Source organism: Akebia trifoliata, chromosome 13 (assembly GCF_017979445.1).
Source record: "Akebia trifoliata isolate Shusen 1 chromosome 13, ASM1797944v1, whole genome shotgun sequence".
Lineage (NCBI taxonomy): Eukaryota > Viridiplantae > Streptophyta > Magnoliopsida > Ranunculales > Lardizabalaceae > Akebia > Akebia trifoliata.
The window spans coordinates 503,906-515,781 of record NC_141387.1 but is presented as its reverse complement, the minus strand read 5'-3'; the positions used below and the strand labels follow the sequence as shown (position 1 = coordinate 515,781).

General features: G+C 35.0%; 1 protein-coding gene and 1 long non-coding RNA gene across 3 annotated transcripts; one reads left to right on the top strand and one right to left on the bottom strand.

Moving 5' to 3' along the window:
- The first annotated feature begins 922 nt into the window (after nucleotides 1-922).
- LOC147387066 (uncharacterized) lies at nucleotides 923-1,528 on the top strand. The gene is made up of 2 exons (XR_015171359.1): nucleotides 923-1,064; nucleotides 1,340-1,528. It is a non-coding gene; the product is annotated as an uncharacterized LOC147387066 (long non-coding RNA).
- A 1,624-nt stretch (nucleotides 1,529-3,152) lies between these two features.
- Nucleotides 3,153-11,061, bottom strand: LOC147387065 (cellulose synthase-like protein E6). Of its 2 annotated transcripts, XM_086421210.1 has the most exons (8): nucleotides 10,745-11,039; nucleotides 10,327-10,645; nucleotides 7,985-8,125; nucleotides 7,754-7,885; nucleotides 6,561-6,773; nucleotides 6,235-6,459; nucleotides 4,847-5,194; nucleotides 3,153-3,745 (listed from the first exon to the last, which is right to left on the bottom strand). In XM_086421210.1, exons 1-8 carry the CDS (start codon nucleotides 11,026-11,028, stop codon nucleotides 3,200-3,202), a joined length of 2,208 nt encoding a protein of 735 aa, XP_086277336.1. In that variant the 5' UTR covers nucleotides 11,029-11,039; the 3' UTR covers nucleotides 3,153-3,199. The 2 variants fall into 2 exon arrangements, with proteins under 2 accessions (XP_086277336.1, XP_086277337.1); XM_086421211.1 differs by lacking the exon at nucleotides 7,754-7,885 and having other exon boundaries at nucleotides 10,745-11,061.
- Nucleotides 11,062-11,876: the final 815 nt, after the last annotated feature.

Here is an 11,876-nt window from a genome sequence, read left to right as displayed (position 1 = left end):
CGGGGTCCATAGGTGGGCGGTGGGCCCCACCATCCATGTTCATATGAAGGGCCAACATATTCTCGACTGTATAAACGGGATTTCTTCGTCACTTGATTGCCGCAGTGGAGGTTTTTTTTTTTGAGGAATCTCTTTCAAGACTACATGTCGGTATGAAAACTGCAATCTTTCTATTTGAACTATTTATGATTTGTTCAATTTTATAATTTTTTTTTTTATATAAGATGTTTGAATCGTTTCGAATTTGATCGATTAGACGAAATTAGGTTTTGTTTGATTTGGTTCTCTAATTTTATTTTATTTTATTTTTCCGTCTAATTTTCATGTGTATATTAGTGATATTCTTGAGATCGATCAAATTTTTTGATGTATCTTGGGAATTTTTTTTTTTTTCAAGTTGTTTTTGTTTTATATGTATTTTAATTTTAATTTTAATTTTTTTTATGATTTTGGCATTTTGCATTATTTTCTAATTGGATGGATGCAATTGAGGATGTAATAATTGCACTTTATTGGCAATTTTTTTTTTTATCAACTTGTTCTGTTTATTATTTATAGAATTTAGGCATTTTGGTTGATTAGGTATTGTTTTAGTAATTCAGAGCTTCATGATTTTAAATGCATTTGCTTGTAATATATAATTTTCTGTAAGAGGCTTTGTGGCAAAAAAAATATAGGTTTTTTTTTAAATGTTTCTACATGGGTTTCTATGTTAATTATGCTTGTTTGGCAGATTGGTATTTGTCAAAAAGAAAAAATGGTTTGGTCACCAAACTTGCTGGCCTCTGAAACCCAAAAGTATTCTCCACTTATCTCTTGGTCAATTGGAAATCAAAATGGATTCAGTGGTGATGCCAGTCGAGTACCCTTCAAATTCAGCTTAGATTTGGGCGGAAAATTCGGTTACTTGATTTAACTGGTTAATCTGTTTTTATTACTTACATGCTTTGTGGAATGAGTTCAATACTAAAAACATCTATTTCTTTGAACCAACATGTAGTGTACTTATGTTGCACAAGTGTTGATAGTATGGGAATTCGACTTGGGTATGGAGTATATGTTTGGTAAATACCATAGCTTAAGAGTCATGGATTGTATTTTCGTTACTTCTAGAAACCAATACCCAATTGTAGAATCTTGAGTGGGATTGGATTCAAATGTTCTATACTTTACTACTAAATACGAACTATAAGCATCTTTTGTCAATGGAAGAAGGTTTCCCATCCCCTCTCATGTCTTTATGGATTATATAGTTTTGCATTTATTTGAATCTCTGGTTGTCATATTGCCACGGACCAAAAGTAGATCTGAATGTTTATAGGAATTTTGATATTTTTAGCAGGACCAGGGCCGGCCGTTGCCCAAGTTTGGTGAATGGGATGTTAATGATCCTGCTTCAGCCGAGGGATTCACTGTGATCTTCAACAAGGCTAGAGATGAGAAGAAGACGGGTAGCAAGCCCGACTCACCAGGAAAGGATGACCATAACTATAATAAATCCGTAGCTGATCCTGGCAAGCCTCAGGCTGTAAGTTTCTCTTTTACTTAATTCTCTCGTATAGTTTAGTGAGCCTGCTTAGAGGGGATACTTTCACTATTTTGAGAATTTTTTTGCTGAAAGAGATATTAGGTAATAATATAATAATAATTAAAAAATAAGAATAATGTTGAAGTGACCTAAAGGTTGGATGTCACATCGCACACCGTGACGTGAAAGTGTATGGGAACCATAGATGCTTTTCCTTGAGATACAAGTGAAAAAGCATCTATGGTTCCTATCCACTTTCACGTCAAGATGTGCGATACGAGGTCCAATCTTGAGGTCATTCCAGCATGACTCAAAAAATAATGCAACATGAGGCATGTCCTACTTGTGGTAGCCAAGAGTTAACTGGTCAATCAGATGATTCTAATCATCCAATTTGTTGTAGTAGTTGGGATGATTAGACAATTTTGACATTTGTAACAGAAAAAAAAAATACATTAGGTGGTATAATCTGTTTGGATTAATTGTTTGTTCATGGTTCACATGGTCTTTATATGTTATGTCTTTATTTGAAACCCAGATAGATGGTTTTAGACTCCCTTCCATAAAACGTTGAGATGATCTAATGCCTACCAACTACTGTTGTATGGAAACAATGGGCCAGTTTTTAGGTATCCTGGTCACTCTTATGGACATATATGTCAGACATTAAGAGCATTATTTATGGACCGTCTTATTGTAAAGAAATTGGAATTGGTTAGGAACAGAAGATTAGTTTATCTTAATTGGTGTGATCTGTATGGAAATTTCGTGAGTTAGCTTCTCTATTGGCAATCTGAATCACTGCTAAATAGGACTGGGTTGGGAAATTTTGAATTTTGAATTATCACCAGAAATAAAATCAAATTTTGTTTACTACCCATGATTTGAATTATTATATAACCTCTGCAGTGTTCTAACGTAGATCATGGTTGATTTGCAGAAAAAGTGGTTTTGCTGCATGTAACCTAATTAATTACGCAGAGTCTTGATAGGGCTGAGCCCATGTAGAAAAGCATAACCATGTTCGTTTTTATGCGGCTCCGCCATATTTCCTCGAAAGGCTGGAGCTATAGTGAGAAATTTGTGATGGGTCCTTCTGTAATCTGTTTAGTGTGCTATGAACTAGGGTTGATGAGAGCTGGATTTGTGTGAGAGAAAAGAATACAAACGCCTTGTTGTAATTTAAATATATATTGATAAGGTAGGCATGAGTGGAAGCCTTAGTTCAGCTTCCTTTCTCTGTTCCTCTTTGCTGTTGGGGGAAAACTTGCCTTGTGACATTATCTGAATTTGGTGTATTATTGAGTTCCACTTGCTTTTCCCATGTACACCTGCATGAGATTGCTTTGCATGGTTTTAAATCTCATCCGAGACCGAGACGACTCGTCTGGTACATCTCGGTATCATCCACCACTGAGGTGGATAGATAAGTTAGACGTATTGAATGAGATTTAAAACCACAGCTCAATTTTCTCATTTTTGAATGAGACGACTCAAATGCATCGGAAAACTCGTCCATGACAAGATGTCAAAACAAGTTTTGAAACCATGCTGCTCTGTCCTTTCCTTTCTTTAACTTGAACTTGAATGACAAAATGTTTAACCCTTTAATCAGGACCAAATGTATGTAAGAAACAATATCCATTTCATGCATAGCGTACAATTGACATTCTAATAATACATGGGCACCACACATGCCAATGAAGCTAAAACAGCTGAAGTACAGGTAACAGAAGTCGGCATGCGGCCACTATCCTTGCGAAAGAAGATTGCTTTGTAGACGGGTAAACTAAGAGCAACCATTAGCCCACAAAGAATGATCTGCGAGATCAATGACTCGATAACTCTGATTTCGTTGCCCATTATTACTCGCTTGAGTCCTCCAACTAAACAAAAAAGATTGAGCAACGCCAAGGTTGCTATTATAGTGAACATAGGAGAGCTCCCGAACTCAATTACCTCTTTTTCATATCTATTCGAAACATCCTCCTCAGCCACTTTGGATGTGATAGCGAATGTTGTTTGTGAGAACCCTAATTGCTTGATAATGGTGTCAATGAAGCTAAATAGATATGATGTCGTCCTTCGAAACACCCACATTCTTTGTAGGTTCCACCAAGATCCAATTGTGTCTCCTGACAAGAGTCCTTCAACCAGGCTGTATGCATTTTTTGCAATGAAGACATAAGCGAAGGGTAGAAACCATAAGCTAGACATCTGAAGAATGAAAAGAAATGAGACTCCATTAGTATGGTTGTCAACAACCTAATTTGTTTTGGATCACGGTTTCTCGAAAACAGACTTTTGAATCTAAAGGTTAGTGTTACGAATCCATACAATACTCGAGCTAATCCTCAATGTGGTCCAAGTTAGTCTTATCGAATAGTTTTAAGAGTTCTTTCAACTCACTAATATGGCATTAATCCGCTCAAGAGAGATTCAAATAAGAACAAAAGACTAAATAGAAGGAATTTATATGGGAAAATTACTTAAAGGATCCTCGCGGAAGGGTTTCTTTCTAAATAGTCCCAAGTTTTTGGCGGAAGCTTGGTAGGACATTTAGTAAACTTTTTCTTTCTAAATGGTCATAGGACATCATCTCCCACATTTCCCAAGATTGAAAGCCCTAATTGTTTAGACTCATTGTTTTCATCCAAAAATTGGATTTTTGACATCTCAATCAAGTTTTAGAGATTCCATTCTGTCGGAAGGATTTACGAAAGAAGAAGAAGCCATTTTCAAGGTTTTTTTTTTTTTTTTCCACTTTTTTCTTAGTTTTTTTATGAAAATTGATCAAGAATTGTTCTTTTGGATTGAAATCATCTAAACAAGTAGTTATCTCAAGTTTTTAATCAATCTTTCCATATATTTTAGTCGGAAAAACTTGAAAATTGAAAATGGGTGGGTTTTACCGGTGTCCAATACACCACTTTTTATTTAAAAAGTGGTGAAATCGACAGTAATTAAAAAGTGTTAAGAGTTCAACAGTACTAAAAAGTGGTGAACTCAGCAGTAAATAAAAAAGCGGTGAGTTCGCCAATAACAAGGGACCATTAAGAAAGAAAAAGTTTACTAAATGTCCTATCAAGCTACCACGCAAAACTTAAGGACTATTTAGAAAGAAACCCTTCCGCGAGGATCCTTTAAGTAATTTTCCCAATTCATATTCCTCTTCATAATTTAACTCTATAAGCTTGGTTACAATTCAGCAACTTTTCCCCTTATATAGACTTGGTAGGATATCTTAAGAATTATACCAATATCTGTGTGTGTGTGTGTGTGTGAGAGAGAGAGAGAGAGAGAGAGAGTTACACATACCTTTGGAAATAAGGGGATGCCATTTAGGAAGTATAGTGGAGGGACAACTAAATAGAAGAGTGTTGGAAAGGAGTTAGGAGCCCATAAGCAGTAGACACAATAACCCATTTGAAGGCCCAACTCTATCTTTCTGTGCCCAAACAAGAATGGGCAGTAACTGGAGATGAAAATCTGAAACAAACCTTCTGACCATCTCTTGAATTGCACCAAAGCTTGCTCTAAAGTTATAGGAGCAACACCCACAAATGCCTCTCTTTCAGGATTGTAATAAACACTTTTCCAACCTCTACATTGGATTGCTAATCCTGTTATAACATCTTCCACTGGACACCCATACTTCAAGCCCATCTGCAAAGCCCATATACCATTAAGCTCGGCCCATTAGAAACAGATTATTAAAATTGATTTTCAGATTCCAGAATCTTATTTGGCTAAATTTTTTCAATAAACTGATTTTAGTATCTGGAATACAATCTCATTTTCAAAATATTACTGCCACACCAACTTTTACTAATGCCACACAAATTCCTATATATCAAGCACCAAAGAATTGCTGGTGTGGCAATAGCAACTCTTAAAATATTATACACCAAAATAGTCACTCTGGTACAAAAATTTTCATAAGAATCACGACGCTAACAATGGACTACTAACTACTAACTACTAGTTGAAGAGCAACTCATACTTGCTAAACCTGATGGTACTGCACTAGATATCAAAAGAAACTCAAACTAGCTTAAAAACGGTGTCTACGTGGCACATTTTAGTAGGAGTCTAAAACACATTGGGCTCCTAACCAAGCCGTTTTCTATATTGCACGCAGTCCAATGTGTTTAACCTCCAACCAAAACGTGCCATGTAGACACTGTATGTTGTTATAGGAATGGGACACCGCTCTGGATAGTGACTCTTTCCATAATCACAAAAAGGAAAAAAAAAAAAAAAAAAAAAAGAGGGGAGGGGGGGGGTTCGGTTCCTACTTCATTTCTATCTCTAGTTGATTTGTTTCTGATTATTTCATAATCACTTTTATAATCCGAACCAAACATAACATTGGATTCTAGAATTGGATTATGAATGAGAATCGGATTCTAGAATCGCTTTTACAGTGAAATCACTGAAGGAGTGGCCAAACATCATGGTTTTAAAACTCATTTTGACGTCTCGTCTTGGACGAGATTTTAAAAAATGCCTTGGAATTAGAACAAACCATGCCTTTGAGACAACATGTCAACTCATCTTATTGGTGGACGATACCAAGACAACTCAGATGAGTCATCTCGGTCTCGGATGAGATTTAAAACCATGCCAAACATTCATAGATCATTGACCCTGAAATTAAAGAGTATAACACAGGAAAGAAGAAGACTTTTGAGAGAGAGAGAGACCTCCTTTCCCCATTGAGTGTTCTCCTCATAGGAACAGTTTGCAAGAATCTTTGCTTTCTCTTCTAATTCCACAACACTTCCTTTCACCTTTCTTTGAGAACTTGTGATCCATTCTTCCTTGTAATTCTTACTATAAATTCTTCCACTCAAACTCTCTCTCCTATGAAAACAACCCGTACCACCGTATATTGACCCTCCATATCCATCCACACCTGCAAGTTCAACCTTCACAAACACAGAACAATCATCCAACAAACTTTTTTTATTATTTATTATTATTATTATAAATCTAATAGAACTAACCACATCATTTTAAGTTTACCAACCTTACTAACTACTTTATATGAACTGCTATATATGTCATTTTTGGTGATGTTGTTGAAGTTTTGCGGGTATTGGACGTAAGCAATCTGGTGGCCTTCTTTATCGTCCATGAAGAAACATAGTGCATCCTTCAAAGCTTCTGAATCGTTAGAATACATGTCGCAGTCGGCATTGATAATCACTTGTCCATTGCTTATCTCTGACGACACCCTTATCTGCATAATGATGTCTCGGGTCGATACTAATTGCATTATTTACGATTACTCTAGTTCATGTTAATAAATCAAGCGTAGTAGAGATGAGGATATTGAGATGGGTGAGTGGAAGGATTATGAAAGATAAAAATTAGAAAAGAAAACCAAGAGTGCTGGGCGTAGCGGTCAGGACCTCACTCCAAACAGGGAAAGGTCTTGACTTCAAGCCCCCTCGTTGGCTGCCCATAAGGATTTATCCCTACTTACCTGTTATGTGTGGTTTGTGGGGTATTGCATGTACCCGAGGGATTTTGATGAGATATAATGCTCTAAGAGGCCAATTGCCTTGTCCCTACTAGTCGAGCCTATGGGTCCAGACACCTCCACCATAAAATAAAAAAAAATAAAAAGGAAAGAAGTTTTTGAAAAAAAAAAAAAATGTAAGAGTAACTTCAATTGTTATAAACTAAGAGAAAGATGATTGAGATGGTTTGATCATGTCCAATGAAAACTAATAACAACTCCAATTAAAAAAAAATATTCAAGTTGAATATCCTAAAACAATAAATCCAAAAGAATCTGGACGGAGAGTTAGATTATGAATTCACTCTCAATGACATAAGACTCGACTTTGAACAAAGTGGAATGGAGGAATATGATTTGTTTAGCGGACCTGAAATCTTTGGGATAAGACTTTGTTTAAAAGTATTTATATATTTTAAAATTTAGAATTATATATATATGGGAAGTGTTCGGAGTCCCTAAAGAGAGCCAAACATTTTTCAAAATAGGGGTTAGAAGTTATGGTATGAGCTGATTTTTTGTGAGGATGATCTCTATGGTGAAAAGATCGTCCTCACCAAAACTCAGCTCATTCTGAAACTTCTAATCCATACATTGAAAAAATGTTTGGCATAATGTTTGGCTTTCTTCAGGGCCTCCGAACGCCACCCCATTTATATAATAATAGTAGCACCAGAGCAAATGCATGAAAATACTACCAGAGCATTAATGGCTCCAGCTTTGAAGTTATGGGAGTATTGGGGTCTCTTCTCACGTGCCAAGTATACCAAAGATGGCAATGCATTCCCCTCTATATCCAACGCTTTCCCATCTCTTCCATCGATCAATATCTACCAAAACATAAATAAATTACATAAAAAAAATCAACTAATCTAATTAAATTAAAAATATTTAAATCAAATTTTTTTAAAGAAAAAAATGGCAAGAACCTGAAGAATTGTTTGATGATCACGCTTTGTTACACTCGAATTCCATTCTGAGAATCCTTTGTGATCTTCCCTTACTTGTTCTGGAATTCTCCCCAATTTAACTACTGCTTCAATCCTTTGTTTCATATCTTCATATAATCTCTAAAACAAATATAGATTCAAACAAATATGTGATTTAATCAAACTCAATTCCATTGATGCTTAAATTATAAATATATTTTTTAGCTCCTACATAGTTGCTTAAAATAATAATAATTATGATAGAAAAACATTATTGACAATGGCAATATGGCTAATATTCATTAAGATACTGAATAAATATTGGGTTTTGTTAACGTGTGTCCTTAGGACACAAGTTGAAGTGCAAAAAATACACTTTGGAAATTGGAATCTGAAGGTATTTTGGTAAAAAAATAATTCTTTTCAAGGGCATTTTCAATACAAAATCCAATTTTCAAAGTATATTTATTGCACTCTAACATGTGCCCTAACAAGACCCATAAATATTATCATGATGGATCTATTTCTCCATTAATGTGATGAATCATAAAAAAATTTAATGTCGTGTCGTGTTGAGATAAAATGTAAACACAACACGATTGTAAGCTATTTAATTTGTTTATAAATTTCTAAACATATAAGATTGAGTTGGATTGTATGTGGATCAACACAATTATAACCCATTTAATCTATGTTTCATACTTTAAACGTGTCATATACGAGTTAAGTCGAAACGTTGCTTCACACAATATGTTAATTACACAATAATTAACTGAGTCAGAATAGATTAAACAGATTGATGTCCCTACTCCTTGGCACGGACACAAATCGTTTAATAAGCGTGTTAGATAGATCAATAGGATAATATCTTGAGCACAGTTAGGCTCAATCCAAACTCATTAACTTCATGTCGTGTTAAGAATTACCACTCTTGTCGATCTCTTATGAGATTTTTTTTTTTTAAATTTTATTTTGCATCAAATTTTGACACTATATCTTGTTTAGGGAAAAAAAAAATTGAGGTGGACTCCACCAGGGTAACAGCCTTTATTTAATGTTATTTTCAGTAATTAAAATTCATTTTTAGTTTTGAAATTTTAAATTAAAAAAGACAGGATTTTAATTTTTATCACAACTTTTGAAGATATTATCTGTAGTTAGAGGCCCAATTCCGCATATAATGCCAAAGGTATTACTGTTAGAAGGGGTGGTCTTGAAACGGGCTAGGGATAAGATATGGTTTCGGAAAGCCGTACACAACAAGTAAGCGGCAACCAAGTCAAAGTTAACATCTCAAGTCAACCCAGTCATCTTCATCATCACTATAGAAAAATGGGAAGAATTTTGATGTTTTTGGTAAAAAGCAATTCTTTGAAGGGCATTTTCCATAAAATATTCAACTTTGAAAGTGTATTTATTGCATTTTAACATGTATCCTAACAACACCCTCTTTCTTTTTTTTGGTGAGTCCTGATAATCTCACATGGCAAACTCAATCAGTTTGGGTATCGTAAATTTGCACTCCTCAGGATACACGATTCTCTTGAGATACACTTTTTTATGGAAAAGTATTGTCGTGTATCCTGAGAAGCACAGATTTATGATTCCTGAACTTGTCACTTTAGGATAGTCGATTGAGTTTACCACGTGGGATAGTTAGATTATCACGATTTTTTTTTCTTAGAGTCGTGCTAGAGTAACCTCAAGATTATATCTCATACCACACTTTCCTGACGTGTAAGTATGTACGAACCATAGATGTTTTTTCACTCGTATCTCAATGAAAAGCATTTATGATTATAACACACTCCCATATCAGGAAAGTGAGATATGAGATAGAATCTTAATATCACTTTAGCATTATCTTTTTTTTATTCATAAAAAATTTTCGTTCACGAAAAAAAAAAATCAATCCAAGATTTTACAAAATCTCAGATAATCAAAATTTAAAAAGGATAATTTTGTACATTGGAAATGCCTTTCATGCCATGATTTTAAGACTTGTCCAAGGTCTTGGTATCGTCCATGAACGAGATGGATAGACAAAGCATCTCACATGTGCAATATCTTGTGAGACAAACGAGATGACTCAGACGACTCAGTAAAATTAAAATAATTTAATTTTTTAAAAATTAAATATTTATTATCTAAATAAAAAATAATTTAATGTTCAAACATCTGAATTGATTTTTTCGTAGCAAATTTTTGTTGAGTAGTTGAGTCAAAAAAAGACGGATTTTCTACTCTTTTTTTTTTAATATAAAATTCTTTGGGACTCCTTGGAACTATCTTATCTATAAATTATTTTAAAATTTAAAGAGTAGGATAATATAATATATTACCTTCATGTCCACACATTCAAGCTCACTGACGTAATTATGTGGGTCAGAATTTCCGGCGAAATAGGCTTCTGGTGACCTTGGCTCCACCTTGAATTTCTTGCAAAAGGGTATCCAATGCTTAGAAAAACGAGATGCCTCTAAGAGAGCATAGAAAGTCATATCTGACCCACCGTCATCGGAAAGATAAACACACAACTTCTCCGGTGGATAATCATATGCCATAACTGACAACACAGTGTTGATCACCAACGTTGGTGGTTCTATTGTGTGGTCCGCGGTGCACACGAATATATCCACTCCTGGGAACTTCTCTCCATACCTGCTTCACAGATATAACCCATTCCCATCATGTATGTATGTATGTATGTTATGTATGTATGTATGTATGTATGTATGTGGAGATTGATTTGTTTTGTACCTGAGTGAGAGTCTGTCCTTGAAGGTTTGACGATGGGTGTTTCTCCAACGAACGGACTGAGTGATGATCCAGTAGAAACCGAACCAAAGCTCTGAAACGAATAATCCGATCCAAACCCATCTACCCGGTTCTCCTACTCTAGGGATATGTGTAGCTCTATACACATAAATCAAACAAATACCCACAAAAATAGTTCCTGCAAATAATCTATAAGGTACCTTGCCTTTGGCTTCCTTAGTCTCAAATAGAGGAAGATTTACATCTTCTCCACCAACTTTATCCATCTCTCTCTCTCTCTCTCTCTCTCTCTCTCTCTCTCTCACACACACACACACACACACACACACACACAGACTGGCACACGTGAGACGTTTCTGTGTCGAAGTGTTTTATATATATAATGAGGTGGGGAAGTTTAAAGTGTTGATCACAAACACCTGTCCTGGGTGTTTGTCAAGGTGATCAATCTTACATCAAAGATTTGTTTGTCTTTTTTATGATTTATTTCTGCTTAGTGATGATAGATAAAGGCTTGGTTCAAAGGACATAAGGGTTCATAAAAACAAAAAAGTTCAATGTGAAAGTGAGATATGAGATGTGGGTAAGAACCATAGATGCTTTTTGACTCATATCTCGATTAAAATTTTTTTATAATTGTACACATTTTCACATTATCGAATATTATTAAGTATGATATAAAGTACAATCTTGAGGTCACTTCAACATTATTTAAATGGTCGTTATGGCACGAAGAATGAATGGTAGGTGTGACTTGATTAGTAAGAGAAACACTAAGAATATGAGAGAGAGAGAGATGTCAAAATATTTTCTACCACTAGTGAGTAGCGATAAAGTAATTTTTCAAAATTTGACACTTTTTGTACGTTCCTTATTGTGGCAGTGCATAGACCATGGACCTTTTTCTTCAAGATACTCAAGGAGAAAATATATGACTCTATGCACTGCATCATTAGGGAGTGTATAAAGAGTGTTAGGTTTTGGGGTGGGACTATCAATTTATCATTAGTCTTTAAGCTTTTCTATTTGGCCAAGGTCCCTTATTTATATATTGAAAGATAAAACCCCTTCATTTGGGTCCAACGAAAATTTGTCAAATTGGGCTTCGATTTGA